The sequence below is a fragment of the Pelecanus crispus genome, chromosome 2 (assembly GCF_030463565.1).
Source record: "Pelecanus crispus isolate bPelCri1 chromosome 2, bPelCri1.pri, whole genome shotgun sequence".
Taxonomy (NCBI): Eukaryota; Metazoa; Chordata; class Aves; order Pelecaniformes; family Pelecanidae; genus Pelecanus; species Pelecanus crispus.
The window spans coordinates 19,649,938-19,675,002 of NC_134644.1; the positions used below are offsets into that span (position 1 = coordinate 19,649,938).

The window sequence follows — 25,065 nt, forward strand, 5'->3', positions numbered from 1 at the left end:
GGAGACTCGAATACCTTAGGGATCAGAAGTAGCCCAACAGTGACTGTCACAGTCAGGTGTGTGTGTGCAAAGAACAGCATCAGCATCCAGTCAGACTGAAGTCTTGAAGCAAGAATGAATCTGAAAATAGAATTCAGGATTGTAATTCACTGCCTTTTCTCCAGTGCGTTAGATTTAACATTTTTAACGTTCCTTAGGTTTCTTTGCATTGAAAGGCCAAACACAACTGGTTTTGTTCTGTACTGCTTTCATACAGACTAAAAATTACATCCACATGCTTTACTTACATACTACAATTCTAAAACAACTCAGAAAAAAACTCCAAGCAACAAGCCAAAACAAAATATAAAAGGAAACAGCAGACCTTAAAGGATATTGCTTATTCCATCATTCTCACTCTAGCTGGTTTTTTGGATGGTTTATACTGTCACAGCTTCTTTGGCCTGAACTGAGTTATGGCAGTTTACATACATTAAGGACCTGAACGGATGATTTTAGGTTAAGTAAGCACATGTACTATGATAAATTGCAGTGCACTTCATAAATACAGGATGCCCACAGATCGCAGCTACAGAGTGCGGCTGATAAGCCATCAAAGAGAGAACTGAACTGAAATGCATTTTAGCAGGGAGCAGAGAAATGGTCTTGATTGCAGGACCGCCCAGCTCCGTACCACAAAGCCCAAGAGCTTTGCAAATGCTAGGAAATGAGTGGTGAACCTCCCAAATGAAGCAATTCCTTGCTGAGCTTTCTAAAAGAGTGGTAGAACAAGCGCTGCAGTTAAAGCTAGCTGGAGCATGCTTGGCTTATCTGCTTTAGTGAGCTCCCAAAGATAGAAATGGTAAGCAGTGCAATGGATGAATGGATGTACCACTGGCTTGTAATTTGCAGGTTTACAAAAATCATTCAGATAGAAATGGCATTTGCAACTTATCCAAGTCCACAGATGCACATTTTGCAGAAGCTTTTGTTAACAGAAATAGTCTGGCATGAAACACTGGCTTATATGCCATAATACTACAGTCATCATTTCTTGTTTAATACTTTGTAAATGAAATGTTTCATGAACACAATAAAATATTATAATTATTTCTTACAGAGATGTTGCTGTTGAGGCGTGCAGGGATATGAGGAGGCTCAGGCCTGAGGTTTAGCTAACTGAACACAACATGAGAACTATTGAAGATGACATGAGAAATTGCTGGATATAAAGAATAACAGAGTGAAAAGTGAACAAAAGTTACAGACAGTGCTCTAAGGGATGGCAAGATTTCACAGGTGGTTAACAGGGAGTCATTTGAAAGATGGCCAAACTTCACAGGTAACTGAAGGGAGCACTGGGGGCCTTTGGGGGAGTAGAACTTGCAAGGTCAGTGGTACTGATGAAACCATATCAGTAACAGTATATAAGGCTGTGATTACCTAGCTAATGACATCAGAAATACAAAATTTGAGTACAGCTGTAGCAAAACTGCGACCAATAGGAAAAAAAAAAACAATAAGGGGTGTGTTGTTTATTTGGGACAAGACAAGAACAGAGATGGGCTAAGGCAGATGGCGGAAGAACAAGCATGGAAAGAAGGGGGTATAAAAGGGGCTAGTGACATTTAAGCAAGTTGTCACTGACTGAGCCCTGTACCTGATCACTGCAGTATCTCCTGTCTTCTCATTAAATCATTCTCCTAATGCCTGTGTGATCTCACTCTCTATGCTGTGCACATGTGTTTGTGCAATTCATGAGCAAACTTCAGGCTGGGGTAGCCAGCACGTGGGAGACCTGCATCTGGGAAGACCCAAGGTCTCAGCCCATGACTGGGTACAGGGCCCTAAACCCAAAGATGGATATTGGATTGGCTTAAAGACTTTGCACGCATCTGAAGGAATTGTGAACGTAGTGTGCTTGTGAACCTACACAGGGTGCATGTTTCATTAGTGAACATGGACAGGCTGCCCATGCAAGTGATGGAGTCACCATCCCTGTAGGTATCCGAAAGACATGCAGATGTGGTGCTTAGGGACATGGTTTAGTGGTGGACTTGGCAGTGCTAGGTTTATGGTTGGACTTGATGATCTTAAAGGTCTTTTGCAACCTAAATGACTCTACGATTCTATGATTAGCTGCAGAGGAGGAACAGGACCAGGCTGTACGTGTTGGACCTGCGCTGGTCCACGTGGCCAGCCATGTGTTGCATGTGACTGCACTGTAGTGGATATGCTCAGCCTTGCTAGGCCTGCAAATAGAAACAGCAGCAGCCACATCCATCAGACAGAGCTAGGGGAAAGCTCCCAGGTCCTGATGCCCACCGGATTTGGCTAACCCTTAACAGCTCCACTCCTCAAATTCTGTGAAGGCTTTTTGCTTGTTTTGTGTGTGAAACCTTGACTAAGGTATCCACGCCATACCCCTCAAAACAAAATAGCATTTGTAGTAGCCATTCAGGGATAGGGTTTCTATTCGAATGAGATTTTTTCTATACAAATTTTGGTTTTCTCAGTAATACAAGAGAAAGAGCAATGCAGGAATTTAGTACAATGCTGATCTGAAGATAATCAAGAATCCTCTGTTTCTGAAATGGGAATAATATTTTTAAAGGAAAAAAAAATGCAAATGATTCGAAGTTTTATTTAGTGCTCATATCAATCTTATATGAGCTTTGGGAGTTTTCAGGCTGGATGGCTGCTTTCTAATAGTAGGTGTCCTTCAAGGCTCCAGTGCTTTCAACTTTATGACAACTCAGATATGTCATATAACTCTGAGTCTTACATTTCCGCTCTTTCAGTTACATCCAGAACTTGGCAGGGAAGACAGAAGCAAAAAAAAATGTAAGGAAATGTGAACTTCAAAGAGACTGGATTAAGACTTATGTATACAGAAATGGACATAATCTCAGGAGGGATCATGTACTTCCAGTGCATTTTATTCATTCCTATTCATAAACAGTACACGATATTTCTTCAACAAACCAGCATGTATCAGACAGAGGGCAAAGAATCAATATGCACGTCAAAATGCACATTTTTAAAAAAAAAGAAGGAAGAACAAAATCAGCAGACCTTAGGCTGAAGGAACAGGATCCTCAATAGGGTAAACTGAAAGACCTAATCCTTTTGTGTCTCCTTCATAAGGCATGTATTAAAATGCCACATTTCCCCCTTTTCCCCCTCTCTCTAATCCAAGATTACTTTCATCCTGTCCTATTGTTAAAAGAAACTTGCAGCCCACATAATAGCTCTCCTAATGCACTGAACTGTATCTTCTAACACGGCCTAAAATAAGGTTTAGGAACATTAACTAATAGGGGAAAATTTTGACTGAGAAACTGTCATATTAGTTATAATCAATTCAAAAGTATTGTAACTGAATTTTATATCTGTCAGGAATGAAAAGAAAAATGCTTCCATCAAACACAGGTTTTAAACATAATTTTTGCAGATGTTTCTGTTAGGGAGTAAAGAAGAAGATTTTGAGAGCATGTGGATGTTGAGATACGGGGTTAGGAGAAGGGGAAGGAAAAAAAAAGTTGCAAGCCTGAAAAGTGCAGTGAACTTTTTAACAATGATAGGGGAAAAGAGCACCTGGAAGGAGTAGAGATGAAAGATTTGCTTTGCTGATGTTTACTCAGAAAAAATGATGCCTCATGGAAGCAAACATCAAGAAGGCAGAGAGAAATGTGAGTTCCAAGCCAGACCAAGGAACAGAGAAGAGTATTTGAAGACTGTCAATGGAGTGATGTTAAAAAAAAAAATCTTAGTAGATAAGGTCTGTCAGGAGGCAAAGGAAGGTGTGAGAATGTCATAAGAAAGTCATAAGAATCTCTTACAGCATGAGATGAAATTCATGCTATCTTGCTATTTTGAATTTTCTAAGACCAATTCATTTTTACAGGGTACTCTGTAGGAAAGGCATATATAGTAATTTTCATGTAGCTCTGGCAAAGACCCTTATTTATTTCTTACTAGTCTAATAATTTACAAGTATGAAATGTAGAGTTCATTATAAACTTTATAAGAAACATGTGCTATATGTTACTGTTACAGCACCACATGCATAACAATTTTTTATGTCAGCATATAAAACACTGTGCTTCATGCACAAACCAGTACAATTATCTTAACATACAGCTGCAGCTTGCCAATCTGTTACACATCAGGAAAAGTTCATATAAACCCACATTCTTACCTGCTGTTTTTCTAGGGATACAAACCAGTGGGCAGTGTGCAGATGACTGCAGACAGACAGTAGTTTTGCTATATCTAATTTATCATATATACTTAACTTTGATCCAAGAACATATCAGCTAGCTCTACTGAAAAAAACCCTAATTATACAATTAACAAGTTGATTGTACATATTCTTGAATCCTATGGGAACAGTTTTAAGTTTAGTAATCACTTAATTTGCAGAATTAAATATTTATGAGACCTTCCATTATGCATCCTATCCCATTCACCCATTTTAAGTTGCACCACGTGAAACCTGAAAGATAAATAGTTAATTACTAGATCTACAGATCACTTGCCTAATTGTATGGAATATAGCAGAGATAATGAGCTCATTGTGAACTGCAACAGCCATATAACGTGGCTCATGAAATGCTGATGGGACTGTCCGCACTGCATAGCAGAGATAAACACCCCACAAGAGGAATAAAAATTCAGCTGTGAGAAGAACAAAAAGAAATAATTTGCAATTAGTTTTATAGATGAAAAAGGAAGGAAATTTGAAGTACTCTAGTATCTTCTGTATGTGTGAGTATCTATGCAAAGACAATATATGCTCATATATGTATATATGTACACACACAGGCATTTAAACTCTTTCAGATACTGTCACTGTACATGGTACATTTGGTTTTAATTTTACACACTTCTTTTTTCCCAATCAGGAACCTTTGAATTCATTGTGTTTCAGTTTTTCAACTGACAAACTTTAAGACAATGTCTAATAATGTCTTGCTTGCTTTTCAGATTGGTACTACAGAAGCTTGACATCACTTAAAATAACAAGTGTTTTTATTTCTAGCTCTGGTTCTTGTTATAGAGACAGAAACCAGTGCTACTACTAGACTACAAGCTTTTTAAGACAACAGTTTCATTTCAAAGGTTTATAACTCAGGTATAACAATATATTTTGGGTTAAAAAAACGCCTCTGTTCATGATAGTTAATTCTACTGGTGCCCATAATATGATGAGTCATTTCTGAGGGTCTAATGTAATTATAACAAATGATGTGTTTCTCTCTGTTAGGAGAAAAATGAGTAAAGGAAGAAAGGAAAAGGAGTAAAGGGTCAGGATGAGCTTAAACTATCCTGTTAGAGCTAACTCATCTGTACCCAGCAGTACTCTGACTTCAGTTTCTAGTGGACAGTCTGCTGTGAGATCATTTTGATTTTGATACAAAAGAAATTATTTCATACCCATCTTGAAAAACCTCTCCTTCCAGAAAAAAAAAAACCCACAGCTCTGCCATGTAGCTATGAGTAGAGCTGGCGCCTGTGCCTCTTGCCTTGCAGTCTGGGTTGATGATGGCTGGAAGTGTTTGAGTGTTATCCAGCAACGTGCAGTTCCATGTTAGATCCCTGCAATGCTGGCACTGCTCTGGACCAGCTTCAGAAATTGAGTGTGATCCTGTTGTTACTCATACACTGCTTTTGCCTTGTTGAATTTTTGCAGTAAAAACTACAGTCAAATATAGTATAATAGAAAATTAGTTCTTTTTCATACTTATTTTTGCCAATACATGTTATTATACTGTAACTAGAACTGGTGATTGGTGACATCACCCTATGGTAGTGATCAGCAAATCATTACTGGTCTGGTCTGGATAAGGACACAAATGGTTGTGAACCCTGTCATTAGGAACAGATTGAAAAAAAACATCTGCACCGGCTATCTCGTGAGAACTGGTCCTCTGGTTTCTCCACTTTTAATAGTCCATAACTGCTGCAAATTACCTGTATTATATTGTTATAGCATTTCAAAATGTCTAATTTTGCTATGAATCTCAGCTAAAATCAGTAAGAGACAAGCCTGGATAAAATGAAAATTAATTCAGTTACATAGATCTCTCTGGGCTCTGGTAAGAGTTCAGTGTGAACTCTGAACAACATTTTACGTGTTTCTTACTTTAATCAAAAATAGGTGGCCTAGCTTTAAGACCATCATTTTTACTGGAAACATATCCTACATAAACTTGCCAGTTTTACCTGTTACATAAAAACGAACATCTGAAAAGGCATAATCCATGCATGCTACTGCTTTTGTGTTCTTCCTCCCCAAAATCCCAACAATAAGTAATAGTTTGACTAAGTAATAGTTTGATTTGGGACCTTACTGAGTGTCCAAATGAAAAAAGCATGGTATGAATCTTCTGAGACTATGTGTCCCAGCCTGGTTTTGAGCTCTACAAAAGCACGTATGCAGGTATGTCTTTCCCACATCCCCCATACATTCACTGGGCAAACTGGCTGCTTCTTCCATTTCATTCCTAGATAATTAGCTGTGCTACTAGTGAAGTCCATTACTCTGGTTTCTTAAAAACACCTATGCAGGAATGGCCTACCAAGCTATCTTGCTCCTGAAGTCTTCTCTGAGCAAGTGGCATACAAATTTTGCTTTAATGAAATAAGATTAAAGGCTCCTTTACAAATGTTAGCAGTTTTGATTTTTCTCTTTACTTGCCTCGCATATGCAGAATCATGGCACTGAAATGTATTGCTCTTCAAAGCACTGAAATTTATTGCTTTAATTGCTCTGTATTGATTTAGAAGAAATTGAAAAGGAGAAAGTGGTTCGAATAGATCGCTAAAGCCAAATCACTGTATCTTGCTGCCCTACGTTCTACGGAAACTCTTCTTATTAATACGGTTCAGCAGGTATTCCCCAGAACACGCCAGAGAGCCTATTTCCTCTCATTTTGCCTTTCATCCAAAGTCTCCCTGCAGTAAAAAAACCAATGGTAGCAGCAGAACTGAATAGATGAGCTAATTGTGAAATAACAGGCATAATCCACAAAACTATCCATGGTCCATTCTTCTTTCTCTTCCTCAGCTGCAGTGAGAAGAGCCCCAAGTCTCTTACTGATTGAAAAGATCAGTTACAAGTGCTAACAGAGGCTGAGAGTTTGAAAAATTTTGGCTTTTAAAAGGATGAAAATACATGTATAAAACTCCATGTGCTGAAGGTATTCCTACTTAAACTGAAGAGTGTGGGCCAAATTTGGCTTATTTTTAGAAGAAAAAAATCTGCTCCAAGTTTGAAGATTTACCAGAATTATTATTTTTTTTTTTATCCAGATTTGTATATAGGTATCTCAGAGAGCAAATGAAAGTGAAAAAGCCACACCTACATAATAAAAACCAATTTCAATGAGCTGGGCTAAGTAGAAATGAAGGTAGCATTTGATCTCCACATCTGATTAATACTGAAAATTTCACAGTTTTCACTTTCACAATCATAGTTACAAGGAGTTCCTAAGAAAACAAGAGGCGATTTCAAAGTATTAACATACTGGAGCATAACAGTAGTTTGCACCATTTAATGCATAATGCTTTTATAAAAGCTTTACATTTAGAACAGAGCTGGCATTCCCGTCTGCAGATAATAATTAGTGTGACATCTGGTATGCAACACAAATAGAGAATAGCTTTTAAAATGCAAGGTAAAATAACAGAGTTCCTATACGCTAAGCCCAGCGTTATAATAATTTCATTAGCAATAACAAACAAAACAGACTGATAGACAACCAATTTATTATCTAAACCACTAATTACACAGCTTAAATGTATCATCTAGAAGCTGTGCTTGAGGTGGGAAATCAAGTTCATATAATTAGCTACAGACTACTAGTGCAAATTGTAACAAAAATCTGAAGGTGATATAAAATCTTGCTATATTGTTTTTCTATATGGCCTTTTTGGTTTCTTAATATAAAATAGGGTGACATATTAATGTATTTATTACGCCGATGAAAAACACAGATATAACTAACTTCAAATAGATAGATTAGATAGATAGATAATGGAGCACATCTGGCCACCACGCAGCAAGGTTCTTATGTACCACTCATCTCTGAAGTCTTATTAGTTCTGTCTATGGCACACTAGTGACTTCCACCAAATATCTTTAACAATTAAAATCTGTGAGATGTGATAAGAAATTTCTATTTGGCTTGCTAAATAATTTTTCACTACAAGCCTGGTGTAGATGAGTGACTTCCTGACCACTAAAGGAATATCTTAGCATATGCAAACCTGCCAAGACCAAACTCAAAGCTCAAAACACATGATCTTGTTCCTTTAAGTATGATTTATCATAAGGCTTATAAATTAGCCCATTTTATGTATTAAGCACAAGAACAAGAAATACCTTCTTTTCCCCTTCTGAAAAATGATGGAAATTCCTAGGAGAGAGAGCTGTCAACAGCTATCTGGACAGAAAATGTGACTTAAAAAAAAATAAAGCATAAAAGAGCTCTGAAAAAACTTGCAGTAGCTACTATATAACTGTCCAAACCAGGCATTCAGATTTCAGGTGCAAATGTCTGATAGATAAGAGAGTAAGAAAAGGCACAATTGCTTTAAAGGTATGAATGGAAGGTAAAGAGATGAAAATGTAGTGTGGCCTCATGTGCACAAATGAATTAATCTTTAAATATGTCTCTTCCTAGTCACTACGTATTTCTTATCCACATAACCTTTTATCTGGTCTTTGCGCTATCTAATCAACCTGCTTAGTTATATTCTTTGCTGTTTAGAAAATATGATCGTTCATTTTGTTTGCAATGCCCATCGTGTTTTTAGAAAATGGAGCATTTTGGAACACGTAGCTTGGTCATCCAATACACTGGACCAGACTCATGCCCAATGCCACTGGCCTGTTACAGCTAAGACTGAGCCATGTCTGCTTACTTGGGATTTGTTTAGGCCATTCCTCATATTCTGCATCCTCTGATAACGAAGGACAATGATATGTGTTCACAGTATGTGAAATGTGTCTGCTCTATAGAAAAGGCCAGAGTCAGGGTTGGTATTAGTGACTTAAACTTCCTCAGAAGATCTGGGTTAATATATTTACTAGGTTTTGCTAAACATGCAGTTGTCCATGTTGCAATTATTCTTTCATATTTAAAGCCAGTACAAGGCAAAGCTGTGTCCAGAGACAGTCTCTGCGACATTTTCTTTCAGTGTCCATTAGCCGAATTGTGTCATGGCTTGCACAGCACAGTGAACGCAGACTGACCCGCTCCTGCCTGTCCAGCCCCCAGCACAAGTAAATTCCTGCATTAATCCATATCCTCTCTCATTGCCTGCTCTGCAGATGTCTGTACTTTGCCTGACTGCAAAGAACTGCAGAGCAAGATATGATGAACTGAAAGCAGTGATCAAAGCCCCTTTCTTCTCTTTCAAGATTTGGAAAAGTCATTGAGAGCCTCCTTACGCTTGAGTGGTTGTGGGAGGAGAACACCCGCAGATGACAAATGGAGTAAAGGCAGTAAGGGCATGACTTCAGGAGAGGTAAGAAAAAACAGATTCAGAAAAGCAAAGATCGTATAAGGAAACATGAAAAATCAAGAAATGTGAAGCTGGATTTCTGAACGTGGCTTACACACCAACTCTTCTTAGAGGCATTAGGAAAGTACTTCATCCTTACTTCTACAGCTTTGCTGTCTCTAAGAATTGGACAGCACTAAAATAAAAATACCACATATGCAGCCTTAACTTGCTCTCTTTTGCATATATAATCTTCGGTTAACTATATAATTTCTTAAGAGACCAGACTCATTCAATGCATGTGACAGAGCAATTCCAGAGATAAATCAAGGTTGGCTAATGAAGAAAGCTCTGTAATTTGTTGCAAATGACATTTAGATGTCTACTGAATGAGAGAAAAGACCACAGGGGAAAAAAAGCAGTCCTGTGCACATGCACAACTGAATTCTAACTTTATCTGTACCTCAAGCTCCTGTGCATATGCAAAAAGTCCCCACTCAAGCCAAACTTTGCAGAGATGATCACAGAGAGCATTTCTCTTGCTGTTTGGGTGCCAACCTAGGCATTTGTGCTGTGATTTGCAGCAGAACTAAGCACACAGGGCTGTATTTGTAGCCAGTGAGACCATACATAACACGTTATATATAGATTTGACTAAGCTCTGTAACTGAGCCAAAGGCATTGCAAAATGGGCACCCAGATTAAATGGACCATATAACCCTAATCTTATTGTGCCTCAGCTCTGGCTGTGTAAAATGGGGCTAATGCCACCCTGTCACTGCAAGATGACAGCGGAAATAAATTTACCCATATTTGTGAAAAGCTTAAATCCTGAACTGTGAGTTTCCTTCCCGCCATGGTCGGGAAAGGAAAGTGAGTTATTTCAGGCTGTCCTGGTTGCTTCTCGCCCCTCCTATCCTGCCAGGAATGCCTTTCTCTTGCGCTTCTTCAGGCTGGCCTCTTGGTGGAGATGGCTGTGGGCTAGGGCTGCTAAAAGGAGCTCCCTGGAGCCAGGATACCCAGCCCTGCGCTCGCTTGCACTCTGCTGACCAAAAGCTCCCTGCAAAAAGACGACACCCCTGAAGGATTAAAGTCCATTTTCATGACTCTGTACGATGTTCTATGTCTGACCACACTCACTTGCTTAAAAAGCACCGTCGCAGGCTAAGAACAGGCCCCTGCTCTCCAGAGACAGTGATGTGCTCTGTGTCCTTTCCTTACACAAATAAGGGAGACCCCATTACAGCTGCAACTTGACTAAGTTCATTTGGTATTCTGAACTCTGCGCTGTTGGCAAAACAGTGCTGTTCCAACAGTTACACCATTTTTTCCTCAGGTTTTGGACACCAATTACTGATTACAGCTCTACTTACATACCATAACGCAGCTACAAGGACTCATATACTTATCCATTGCACTTCATTTCATCAGACTAATGTCTACATTTTAAATTCCCTTTATTGGAATTGAGCGAGCTATGGATCTGGAAGTGCGGCACTTCCATCCGCTCATTCACTCAGAGTGTCGGCTGGAACCGAGCACACACCATTTTAAAATAGGAAAAATACTGTATCGTCGATTGCTCCTGTGTTGCCAGCCAGCGCAGTCTCTTTCTGTCTCACTGCGTCCAATCTCCCACCTGGAGAGTGGCACCATGTGATAGAAGTTTTTTTCTTCAACTGAAAGGATTTTCATATATTTCAATGAACTGTGATTACATGTATATGTCTTTAGTGCTGAGTTATTCCTAGCAAATTATAAATTACCAGAGGTTTATCTGTCTCTCTCACCATATCTCAGCATCATTTTAATTAGCTAGGCACAGCAATACAGAGACCTATGTGTGGAGTAAGAACCAATGGTACCAAATCCTGACTTTTTTTTTCTACCAGAACTTCCATGGCCTGTGGCTGTGCAAGGCTGAAAGAAGAGCAGGGGTCCATGGGCTGGTGGGGGGACAGCACACTCCATCCCCCACACAGTCACAAGTCTGCCTTGCAGGTCCACTGGAAGTAATGCAAGGGACACACTGATGCACGGTCTGCAGGCCCCATGGCTTGAGGGTGAACTAGAGATGGCTTTTGCTGGCAGTGGAGACATATCCAATGACTTGAGTTTGAGCAACATGCCTAGGAGTCTCACTGCACGAAACATATGGCAGTGCTCAGGTCTACAGTCTTCAGGAACTCCCCTCATTTCTGCATTTCTCTTAGCCCTTATGCATTTTATTCCTTCCTCTACAGAGATGTGCTGTCCTGCCTCACTCCTTCCACAGCTCACTGTTGTTATTAAAGCCAGCTGGCCACTCTTCTGTCTCCATGTGCCCCATCATCCTCTTCACAACAGTGTGGATGAAAGAGGGAGAACAGGGTCAGAAAGATCTACCACCAGCAGCTGAAAGCAAGCTGAACGTGGGACCTCTTCTCTCTCTTCTTAAAGAGGATGCAAGCAAATGCCAATGGTATCCAAAGTACTTGAAGGGCTGGAAAGACTTGGAGCAGTACAAGAAGTGGATTCCAAAAAGGGTGATGCAAAGACAAGAGGAAGTCAGAGCATCTTCCAGCCTCTCCCAAAGCCATCTCCTCCTGTGGGTGGCCTGCAGAAGTATCTGAATATGGCATTTACCAATACATAAACATGTGGCTAAGGCAACCCAAATATGGCTTCCTTAGCAGAAATACTTTGTAGAAATGGTGCCTGATTAAAGGCTATGGGATTTCACCCGTGATGTAACAGATACCACGAAAAAGCACCATTACTGCAAGGGGTAATGCAACCCAAACTGTTCAACCCGGGGGTTCCAGCACCACTCATCAGCTTTGTTGCTCTTCCTCATACCTTTTTCAGATTTACCATATCCTAGAGATGAAGGGCATAAACTGCACACAGTGATGCAGACTGTGAAAGAGGTGTACATGGTAGTGGGAGAAGCAGGTTACAAGCAGGAAAGGGACAGCGCTGAGGGCTCCTTCGTAAAACAGGATTGTTATTTCTGCTGCAAACATTTTATACAGCCCTGGTCTTATCACTTAGAGTAAGCTTTTCACAATTGATCACTATTCTGAGTATCTAATGTGAGAACTGAAGCCAGATCTTCATCAGTGCTGAATTCTAACAAGTGCCTCCTGGTTGTGCTTTCCACACAGAGGAGGCTATAAACGGTATTCTGAAAAACTAGTCCCTAGATGTCTCAAGACAGACACCCAAAATGGATAGCTACTGTTGACAGTTTTGGCTTTAATCTTTGTACATCGATGCTAAGGAGAACATGACTTAAAAATGCCCATTTGGAAATAAACAGTTCTTTATTCATTGCATGCTCTGAACAACACACCCCAAATATGGCATAGGGCCACATCAAATGGGGATAACAAAAAGAAATAATAATCACTCATTCGCTGAATGCAGCTGAGGGCCTGTAGAAAATTTAATAAAGGGCCTTGTAAGGCTGTATTACAATGCCCTAGCTCAAAACTGTACAGGCAGTCTTGGTGCCCAATCTGTCAGAGCCTGTCCTGGCAACTCATACCCTCTTTAGATGCAAAGATTATATATGTTAAATATCAACAAATGAACAGTGGGAGGGAGTTCTTTTGGGAACAGCCTGAAATACTTTGCTCCTTTTCCTGGCTGGGGGCATGCAGTAATCATGGCATAGCCTCGTGTTTCAAATCCTCTTGATGCTCAGGACCCAAAGCATGACCCACCGATCGGTGGGCTATGGCAGCAGCTCTGGCCAGCTGCGCGGGAGCAGCCCAGCTCCTGTCAGCCAGAATCAAACAGCCACTGGGGGAAAATCCCGCCCTGCGCTTAGTTAATACCTGCCATTCACTTCTGCCTTAAATAAAACATTGAAAAACACACACAGAATGGATGGGGGTATTTTTAAAAACTACAGTTCAAATCCTATCCATGCTGGGTGAAACCCTGGCCCTGCTGAAGTCAGGAACATCCACCTGCCAAGATTTTACCTCTGCTTTTTATCTGTGTTTGGGTATGCAGGTTTATCTTTCTGCCTGCCTTTCTCTCCTGCCTGGGGCTTTGTTCATTAAACTTATTATTTTGCTTTTTTTTTCCAGTTTGTGGGAAGTTCTTTTAAATCCTGTGCTGACATCTATTTCACTTATAGGATTTTTTCCTCAGGATAAAGAATAATAGTTTGATTTGTGACACTGCAAGCCCTTAGGTACCGAAAGTTTATTGCTTGGGTTTTTGTCTAACTTGGAATCTGGCTGTGACAGGTAGAGGTATAGCACATATTCAGGCCATAGGAAAAAGGCTTTGTGGGTGAGCGTTTTCAAGCCCTCAGGTCTTTCTCTAAAATTTCAGATTGTCAACCATGCCATAGCTTGTCAATGAGACAGATGCCCCAACTTTGAAAGGGATGCAGAAATGAACACAAAGGAAATAAAAGAATCTATGCAAGTGACAAATAAGCTACGCACAAGTATCCAACCTCAAGGAAAACGCATACTAACTTACATTACATTATGAAGATAAAATAAGATTTACTGAATGCTAATTTTTCTCATCAGCATATCACGAGTACAGACGCAATGCTAGAAATGGTGACAACATTTGTGTCTAAGTCCCTACTTCTTTCACAGAGAGCATCCTCTTAAACTTAATGGAAATATAAATATAAAACATTCACTGCAATAAAAGTCTCTGGAGATAGAGCCTAAGTCGCATCATTAGTATGGAAAATGCTTCATAAATCCTAACTCCAATAACCTCTGGTAACGTAAAGGATTCATCTCATTATGACTTTCTAACAGAGCCTTGTTAATTCTCATTTCACTAATCTGCGACCTTGAAAATTCCCTCTCCACATTTCAGTAAAGTATTGACAGCCGAAGGAAACAGGGAGGTATTCCAGCAAGGGTTACAGATGGCAAATATATTCCAAAACACTCACTAGTTTTATATAAAATACTGTGCCTGACTAAATTAAATAACAAGCCTTTCATAAATTATCATCCAGCATTTTTATTCCAGCATTTTAAATCAAATATCATCATCCATCAATTAATTTATCACACAGAATCTTTTCCAAGGCTGCTCCCAGTCAATTAGAGGAATAAAAGGGGTTCTGCATTATGGATATTTCTCCTGACATATGTCTGAGACGAAGTATCTAATTTTGGAACTAGTTCCTACTGGCTGTAAGCTTTTCAGACTGCTATTAACATTAAAAATCTTGAAGTGCATATACACACACATACATACACACACATATATATAAGTGTGTATATATATATATAGACACACACACACATGTTAGTAGAGACTTGTAGGTGTACATCTCCTGGTACCACTAATGTGGCTGCATAGTTTACTGAAGACTTGCACAAACATAACTCTGCTTATAAGGTAGTTTGGGTGAGAAGGCAAAATGACAGAACACAAGAAATTCTGCCCAATTTTGTTCAGACTCGAGAGCTGGCTTTGCCTCTACTGCCCTAGAGTGTATTTTGAAAAACATTAAAACCTCCTTTAAATGTAAATATACCTTAAAAAATGACCCTTGTTTTTTCCAACACTAGGCAGACAGCAACTTAAGTAATTGCTTACCAAAAAGGGACTACTGATCATGATTAGGTACTAATGTCCAAGTTGTGAATCACTTCACTACCACAGCTATAAAATCTAGAGAATTAAAACATTTGTTTGCCATTATGCAACAACCATTGTAATACTGGCTGTGAAATGCAGTAAAATTTTGATGCAAAATGGATTAGTGCAGACGACATCATCAAGTGTTCCACATTTAATTCTCTTTTGTTATTAATTTTACAACATCTCAGGCGATAGTACTATTCCATTAGTGCAAAGTATAGTTATATTTTATCAGTACACCCCTCCAAAAGGGCTGAAATCGAGACAGATTTCAAAACGTATTCCTTTATACTTGTCTCTGTGTGGTTTACAAGCGAACACATTGACACCTGGGGTACCAGTGTGCCTGACCTCTGAGATTTACACGAAGGAGAGAGAAGCAGAGCGCAGGAGCAGCTTAGAGCCACAGAATGACCTTGGTGAAGCTGGCACCAGTGGTTTGCCCTTTAAAACTGCTGTGCATTACCATGTGCTGGCTTTCTGTACACCACTCTCAGTGAAAACACTCCTCATACCCCCAGGCTGCTTCTCTCCAGCTCATCTGCACTCTCATGTGGAGGAGCCATCATTACCTCTCCCTAATCCTCAGCAGCAGAGCTCTATCAGTGGGATGTCCATGGGGGAAGCAGGGAAAAGGAAGAAAGGTAAGAATTTATTTTAGATTTCAAAATGCTGATGTATTTGAGTTAGTGGGTGGCACACCTGGGCTGTACTAGAAACAACAGCTCTAGGTGCAGAAACACCAAAGCTGTCCGGCCATCAGGAGGAAGCACATTATACTGTATAACTGAACCCTGGCATGAGGAATCCACTGTTTGTTATAAAATTAAGGAAACAAAAATGTGTCATTTTTCTCCTTGATATGAGTTCTGCAGGGTGACATTTTTTACCTCCTGCCTATCCCATGCATTGAGAGCACATCTAACAAATACGTTAAGTTAGGATGTTTGACGTGCATTTCCTATTCCCATTACTTTGATGCTAATTTCTGTAAGGTTATGAAAGAGTGGTCTTGCAAGTTCTTTCCCTCCTCACACACAAGAGTTCTGCCCAGTTCTGTGGTGCAGAAGCAAAAAGCTTCTGTTTTTCTAGCCACAATTTCTCACTTTAATAGTGTAGAAGAGCATGATATCTTCTGCCTTCAAAGACGAAATTTCTTGAGCACCCATCACTTTGTTACTACAGTCCAAGTTACAAACCTTTGAAAGTCATGAAAGTCTCAATATATTTTAAATATGTTTTACTTCTCAGCCCATTTAAAAAACATATATGCCAATATTTCATTCCCCTAGAAGCCTTTCACATGATGTCACAGAGTCTGACAAAACTTTAAGATACTCTAAAAGAAGAAAAATGAAAAGGCAACCGAGCTTTATTTTAGAAAGTAAAAGATAAGCTAGAAAATGAACATACCAACAGCCATCATGTAATCCCAGCGGTCTATGAGGCACATATTGAAGATCAAGTGGTCAGATGTTTGCCCTTGGCCAATGAGTGGAATGTTTCTCTCCAAATTTTGGGTTATTGCAGAAGTCCAGCCAACAAGAAACCAAAAGACTATCAGGAGAATAACAGCCAGCATCCTCATCACTCGTCCACCTGTCATGTATGGAATACGCTGAGCAGTTCGGGATAGGAATACCTTCAAAACCCTGAAAAATTCACACAGTGCAGAATTAAAAAGAGCACTAGCTGTGTTGCAGGAATTAGAATTTCATTTTATTTCACTATCAGATTATTGAAAAAAAATTATCAACATTCTTTCCCCTGACAAGAGTCAAACAAGAGTGAAATCTGAAACATTATTACTTTCATATTCATCGTATTTAAATGGAACTGATTGCTGCCCAGAGAGTGCTAGACAGCAATAATAGAAAATATTAGCTACGCTTATGTTAGACATGCATTCACATGCTGTGTTGTCAAGCTGTTTTGCACCTTCCAGCTCCCCATTGAAGACTTCTGTCTTTGGAAAAGGGAAGGTCATTTCCAACCATGTGTGTGAGATTTCATTTTGTTTTGATGCTGTCTCTCTGCTCATCGCCAATCATACTATTTCCAGAGAAAAAATTAGCACTCCTTGGATATTTTTCCCATTAAGTTTGATGCTTCTGAGACAATACCTTACCCCTTGTAGAAAAACAGTGGAAGGCACTTTCCTAATTAAGTGTTTTTTGACTTGTTTAGAGGCAACAACATGTTTTTCAAGCTGGGACAGAACCATCATGAGAAAAGCCACATCATATGTCTGGCACATATACCATGTAACAGCCATTGAACATGTAGCACTCACTTTAAAAATATTTGCACTTACTATAAGGATAGGTTTACTCCCACCAAGAACTGTTCAAGGAAATATCACCTGCATTTTCTACCCATCACCACCTGCCAAAGCAGAAAAAGGTCCTGCTGGGAGCATGAAGGCAACCAAAATTTGAGGAAATAGGCTCAGGAAGAGGGAGTAGCTTGACTCTTCACGTAGCACAGAATATCTCTTTGTGTTGCCTGCAGCACGGGATCTGGCAGAAGCATCTAACTTTCTCCTGGTGTTTTCCTACGAGAAAGGGAAGCTGCAAGGGGCTGCTGCTGCCATTCCAGTGCTCCTGCCATTGCAGTGTTCCTGCTTTGACCCTGCCAAGTAACTAAGGCTGGGCAGTGAGGAAAGGCTGTCACTGAAGTTTTCATGTACCCAAACCTTCAGAAGCAGATGGGCTGAATTTTCAAGGTTTTTTTAGAGATTGGGGCGAGGAACCTTTCAAAGTAAAAGGTGAGCTGTTTCAGTGATTTTGTCCTCAAAACCATGGTGGTTGCTGATTCTTGAGCATGAGCGTGTCCAGTGAACTGAAGGGACAAATTATCACTGAGGTTTAGGGAACCTCAATTTTTTCAGAAAGTTGAGTTTTTAAGCACCCTTGTCAGCTCTCAAGTCTTTTCAGCATACCAAGCACCAAGCCACCTCCCAAGTTGTTCCATGGCCAGGCCCGCCTTTTCAGCAAAAAATAAAATCACACTCCAGATTAATATTTATGCTTATATTTGTCTAAGAGAAGGCAGAAGCAACTGGTGCTGCCTCTCAAACAAATAATAGAGCAGTGTCTTTTAAGGCAGAAGCACAAAAGCTTTTCCACATCCATAAAAATGAATCATCGTTTGACTACAAACACAGCCTTCACAGTGTGCATTAGGTGAAGTCAGAGATCTGAATATGTTCAACATTATTCAGCTGTTTCCCTCCCAACAGTTACTCTGCAGGGAGTCACAGTTTTTGATCTTTCCGTGTTTGATAGATGTTCTGCTCTCCCTTTACAGATGCTAAGTGGCTTATGTTGGAAGCATCTTCCCAAAGACTTCAGGCAGGATAGACAGACAACTCCACAGTGGCAAGGCAGGCGACTCCCTCCGCATTGCTCAGCCACACCACTATTGTTCCAGGGCAGCACTGGTAAATCCTCATTTTTAGAATACAAAATCAATAAGCGAAGGCTTTCCTCCTCCCTGTTGTGAATGCCAATCAATACTTAGCTTCTTTGAAGGGAAGGAAAAGGTATTCTTTCTGTAATGCGCTGGAAAACACCATGTTTTCACAGATACAGTTTGCTATTTGAGAAAAATATCATGCATGTTTATGAAGCTTTAAGAATTGCAGAAATTGTACAAACCAACTGAGAACTACTAGAAACTTTTCTTTTCTTTGTATTTTGGGTCTCCAAAGTAAATTCTTGGTGATTCTACTGAAAGCCAACATGTGAGCCTTTTCTGGATGTAACAAGGCAGGACCCAATACATTCTTTCCAGTACTAGGTCATTAACTACTGACTGTGAGACAGCCTTCTAAGGGAGAGGGGTGGGCTGCTATTACCTTATTGATCTAAGCACAGTGAAACAACATTTTGCATTACAGCAGTCAAAACCCCTCCAATTTGGACCAAACCACATTTCTTTTTCTCTCATCTTTTTCGCAAAAATAAATGTCCACCACCACCACCACCACCATTTCTACCGTGAACAGTAGGCCTACATGTAACCCAACCTTTACACTTTTTTTTTTTTCAAAAATCCTTTTTCTAGGAAGCTGTAAGGAAAGCTGAGCAAGATGCGTAGTGTTGAAAATCTCCTTTCCAGAGGCTGTGGCATAAAAGTACTCAACCAGAACATGAGCTCCAGAGTTGCAATTCACTCATCTTCCTACCACAACGTGAATCCAAACCCACGTTGCTCACCACCTCAACACTAGCAGACATGCTCCTTCTCCTCTCGTTGCCTATGTATTATTGAACATGTATCAAAGCAGAGACAAGTGCCCAGGAGTTTCCCTTCCCAAGAGCATGCCTAATCACCAGGCTGGAGAGTCATTCTGCTTAGGGTACCTCTTACTCATATGTTCACCACAAAAAAGTTGAATCACTGCAGTATGAGACCAAATTGCCTCAGCAAACACATATTGTCTGATAACTGGTACCCTCCATCAGAAAATTGGGGAGTTCTTGATTCAAATCCCTGCCCTGATTTCTGGGTAGGCAATGCTGTGTCCGCCTTTTTTGCACTGTTCTATATCTATATATTGGGTTGAAATACCTATTGAACAAATGAGAGACATTTCTCACAGGGAGGTAAGAAGTGGAGCTGGTGGGCTGCATCTATACTAGGAAATTAAATATGCCCAGCGTTGTCCCTGGCACTGATGCCAACTGGCACAGAACAGACAGCATCCGTACTATTACCCTCCAACACAGGGCAGCGGCATGCAAACTGCCCTCTGCAACGGCCTGTGTCAAATCCTGAACCATGCTGGGAAATGGCTTGGGAGCATTCAGGTTAGCACGGGCCAAGGGCAGGCCAGGGACCACTAGAACAATTCAGATGATGGAGACAGGACAGATGATGAGTTCCAGTGCCCAGGAATGTTCTCTGATGCTACTTAATTTATGAATATAGATGTAGCTCTGGATTCAAATCCCTGAACAAATTAAAGTTTAATTATGAGTATCAAGTAAGGCAATACCAACTGGAAAGACTCCTCCTCCTGTCCTGTGTAACCCCCAAATGCCTGGTAGTGCCAGGTAGTGTCCTGGTGGAAGCTTAGGGCACACTTCGATATGTATGGCCTCTGATCTAAGGTAGAAGAAGGAACTTAACCATCTTCTTCAGCTTCTAGCTCTTCTCCCAGCTAAAACCATTCAGCATATACAATACACTTTTATGTGCTGTTGTTGGATAATCAAACCATCATTTTCAGTGACATGTCATCAGCTCTGTCTATAGGCAGATCAGACAGAACACTGCAATGAGCACATTTGCTATAAGGCACAGCTGCCTTCAAGCAAAGCTTTGACCTACAGACAGCTACAGGCAGGCAACATTAAAGCTGATATGCCACAGCCATCCTTTTTACAGAGTAAACAGAAGGCGCAGTTCAGGCTGAGTGAACTGCCTGGAGACCACTGCAGGTAACTCCCAAATCTGTTGGCTGCACTATTAAGTCTGAGGAGAATATGGGTTTTTTGGGGGGGCCTGGCTCCATATAAACGGATAAGGGGAGGCCTTGGTTACAAACACTGAGAGCTGAGAGCCAAGGGAAGCCCAGCAGCTGGGAAGAGAAGCGGTGCAAGTGGATCTGAAGCAGAGGGACAGAGAATGCTGGTTCACAAGCAAAGCACGTGGCTGCTGCTGTAGAAGTTACATCCTGAGATGTAATGTGTAATCTTAGAAAATAAATAAAACCATACTAAATCTTCATGTCATATCAATAATCTGTCCTGTCAACAGAAAACATAGCCCCCAAACTATCAGCTGACGGCATAAGTGGCAGAAACAACAGGTAAAGGATCCTGCTTTGACAGCAATGACCTGGCACAGTTTGTTTATTTTTTATTTCTAGCATCTGTCATTCTGTGGCTCTACTGAGTCATCCTGTCAAACTGTTCTGTTCCAGACTGATGATTTTTACTGTGATATGAAAGCTACATCAGAAAGATAACCGGTCAAACTCTCATGAAGTATGTTGCCCTCCTATGGTGCAGGGATTATGTCTTACCTGCTTTCTCTGGAGTAAAAGCGAACATGCTACTAGTTACTTTGAGTTTGTAAACTGAGGTGATTCTACTAAAACCAGTGAAAATGTACTGATGGCACATGCATGGCTCCATGTCAATACAAAAGAGAGCCTACACTTCAACTTGACACACAGGTGCCCACACACAAACACTGAGTGCAGGTTTTATTTCCACATCAGGAAAGATGACTGAAGAAAGAACATCAACACTTAAGGTCCAAGATGTCACAATTTGTATTTAGATGCACTCATACCACTAGTTACTGGCTCTCGGCTGGAAAGGATAAAACCAAACTGAGAGAGAGAAATCAACAGCTTTCTAAACCACTTCCCACCTGAAAGTCTCCAAATTAGTCATTATCTACTTCCCAAGTGATTTGTCAAGACCTCAGCATAGAATAGACGAGAAGTCCAGAAGGTATCACTGAAATCAGGATGATCTTTTGTTTTATTGAGTCTGATCATCTTGAACCTGAGCAAACCTGGGCTGAGAGCCATGCCATGTCAGCAGTATGACAACAGCATGGCGAGACCTGCATCATATATATCACATCCTGTCCAGTGAAAAGGTACAACAATTCGAAAAAGAAGTTCTGGCAATTATTTGGGTGCATGAATACTTCTGAGAGTCCCCACCCTATGTGTAGCCAACAAACTTGGCCACATATCACTGGTAGCCATCCAAATATCCTTCACACCACAGTTGCAATAAATCAAAGTGTAGGTAATAGGATATCTCCCACATTTTGCATTTCAGGAAAGAATTTTGTAGTAGCAAATACACTGTCAAGAAGACCATTGCCATGAAAGGCAACAAATTCTTAGAAGAACTGACTAACCTTTCCAAATGCACTGGATTTTGTCATCAGTAACAGAGCACAAGCTAGCTGAAGGCTAGTCTGCACAGTGAGACAACTATGATATCTTAAGCTCGCTAGATAGTTACAAGGTAAACCCTAGGTACCCATGGTAGTGGAAACATGGTGAGGGAGACTTTGCTGCAGGATTGTTTCCTCTATACTAGAAGCGTGCCTTGCTTCAAATCCTCACCTGGGGGTCTGTGGTGGCAATACTTATATCTGAGGATATCCTGATTGGTAATTAACAAATTGCTGATCAGATACTCTTGTGTACTGAGTGATCAGGGAAACAGCAGTGTCTTTTTCCCTTAACAAATTATATTTAGTTTCAAAAATGTGATTTTGAAAGTACAGTTTCCTTGATACCTTCCCCAGAGTTTTGAAGTGATTTCCTGTTGCGGGAAACTGATGTAATGCAGATTTATCAGATGTATGGCTAGAAAAGCAAGCTGTGAAGAGGAGTTAAAAAATGTATTTTATCTCAGTGCCTGGTAAAAAATACCATTAGTAAGCAAAGACACATGGGTCATGACAATGCTAACCTACTCAGTACTGTAGTTTCCTAGAGTAGCTTCAATACTACATGTATAAATGTAATTCTACAGTGTTTCGATGAAAGTCCCTCTTCTGGATCAATGTATAGGAGATAAACTGTGCTGCCACAATTTCCAAGACTTTGACCAGACTGAGGAAGGTGGGAGGGAAATCACATGCCATTCAAGGGAAGGGTCCAGCTATTGGGAGACAATAGGAGTCCAGTAGGTCTCCCGCCACAATCAGAACCACTCACTCATTCCTATGTGAGCAGCACTGGACTCTTAGTCTCATGCACATTTAATAACATGGAAAGAGTCTAAAAAAATTACTTGCTTTGGTGAAAATGTATTGCTTTGAAGTAGCTTTTGTCTGTCAATCTGTAGGTAAGCCTGAAATAAGCAAACAAAATGATTTGTTATTTTTTTAAATGTAGCCTAGATTCTGACATTTTTCATGCTAGAGATATGCTTTATTTTCTCCTTTCACCTGCAAGTCTGAATTCCCACCTGAGGAAAGCTCAGTTTCCTGGTGGACTATAGATCAAAAAGCTTTCTCTGTCTGCAGCCAATTCCAAGGACTGTAGCTGGAGTGTTTTGACAGATCAGCTGAGGTTTGTTTTTCCCCAGTGCCTCCTCGCTCCCCAGCTCACTGCCCTGCTGCCCACGTCTGTTCCGGCTGCCTGCTAGCTCCCATTGAAGAAGACACTGAAACTGTGCATGTGTTGCTTTTTGAAGTGCTTTTGTTCATATTACCATATCATCCAGGTATGTCTCATCAGAAATGGCTGTTCCTCAACTGGATTTGCCCAGTGGATTTCGGTGTGTGCTGATGGATGTACCAAGCACCGGGGAGCTGAGAGGTAAGGAGACTCAATAAGGGGACTTGCCATGTCATGTAACTAGGTTTCAGTGATGCAGACCAAGTGTCCCTATTTATGAAATCCTTATCTGCTTTGTGCTAATTATCTCTTCTAATAAACCACTTACTACACTAATACCCCCACGAATCCTGCTGAGATTAGTAGAACTACACAGAGTGTCAGTGAAACATCTGACCCTCCGCTGTCAAACTCCGACCAGGCAAAGCTCTTACAGAGCACATTGTGACTACGTGAACTGTTAGACAAAACCCCATCAATCAGCCCCCAAACAACTAGCAGTGACATGTCTCCTGTTTGTCAACTATTCACGTTTAAGGTTACACCACACAATTGCTTTGGTGGCACCAAAATTGAGAGCTGACCATCACAGAATCCTATGGGAGATTCCTAGAATTCTGAAAATCCCCAGGTGCTGGGATAGGCATAATACCATCTCTTTCTGAGTCTACTGAATGGTTAACATAGACATTTCAATAATTTCCTCCTGACAGATATGTTTAAATAACTACATCCCTCACTCGGTAAAAATGAGGTCAGCTCCTCAGACACTTTTCTGCATAAGCAAACCAATCTCGTTGAGCTCTTCATTCAAATTTGAGGTGGTTCTGTGGCAGAAACCTTAATTCATAGATCCGTACGACTCCTGCCGCTAGTAGTTTAGGCCGAAGGATTTATAATCTTCTATATAATCTATATAAAAGCTTTGGCTAAAATAATTATTTGCTGCTTAAAAATCATCAGGTGATTATTATCTTTTTGTAAATCTAAAGCCATTCAGTTCTTTACCCTTATCAAAGACTTCCAGAACAGGCAGTACAAAAGATCTCAAGGTCACTATTTATCAGGAAGCTTACACTGTGAAAATAGATGCAAGAACTGCCTCCTGGTAATCGTTTCCTACAACAGGTCAAGAACATTTTCAAGGCTTTCATTACAAAATTTGCTTCACAGAGCACTGTGGAGCTGAACATACAAAAGCCAAGTCCCCTCCCAATCCTGGCTGACAATGTTTCATTTAACAAAGGCTGATGAGTAAAACCAGTGGGGACGGCACAAATTCCCCTCCTTGTTAGTGCTGCTCCATACAGGCATCCTCTCCTGCTGAAAACATTCACAGACAATTTCAACAACCTTTTTGAATGTCAGGGGCATTTTCTAGTGATCAGCAATAAGGTAGCTGGTCAAAACCTTATGCCAAAGTTTGTATTTTTGTTCTTAAAATAGTCACACTGCAGACAGAAAAATCTTGCCACAGATGAAGCCCAAATCCAGACCAAAGTAAATTTGGGGGTGGCTATCTACCTTGATACACAAAGATTTTCTTTCCTTTCTGCTTCTCCTTAGTTCACTGGTGTGTGTTGTACTTCTGATCTGAGAATGATAAGCACCGCTTAAAAAAGACAGTATATTTTCAGCATTTTTAATGTGGCCAGAAAACCAAAATACCTCCTTCCTTTTAAGCTAAAGACAGTAGATATTCGATCCATTTGCGTGATGTGAAAAGTTGCAGCTTTAAGAAAAACAATGCATTTGAAATTTTCAACAGGACCGTAAGGTTTAGCAATCAATAGCAGCCACACTACATGTTTCACCACTGTTACAAATTTAAGTTATTAGATGAATTT

General features: G+C 40.4%; 1 protein-coding gene across 1 annotated transcript in view; it reads right to left on the bottom strand.

The window, feature by feature from the left end:
• Positions 1 to 25,065, bottom strand: part of GPR158 (G protein-coupled receptor 158) — a 217,075-nt gene that overhangs the window by 4,326 nt on the left and 187,684 nt on the right. The window contains exons 7-9 of the mRNA XM_075706145.1: positions 16,525 to 16,763; positions 4,521 to 4,659; positions 15 to 120 (exon numbers count right to left, since the gene is read on the bottom strand). Of these exons, the coding sequence (XP_075562260.1) occupies positions 15 to 120; positions 4,521 to 4,659; positions 16,525 to 16,763 (484 nt within the window). The remainder of the gene's footprint in view (positions 1 to 14; positions 121 to 4,520; positions 4,660 to 16,524; positions 16,764 to 25,065) is intronic.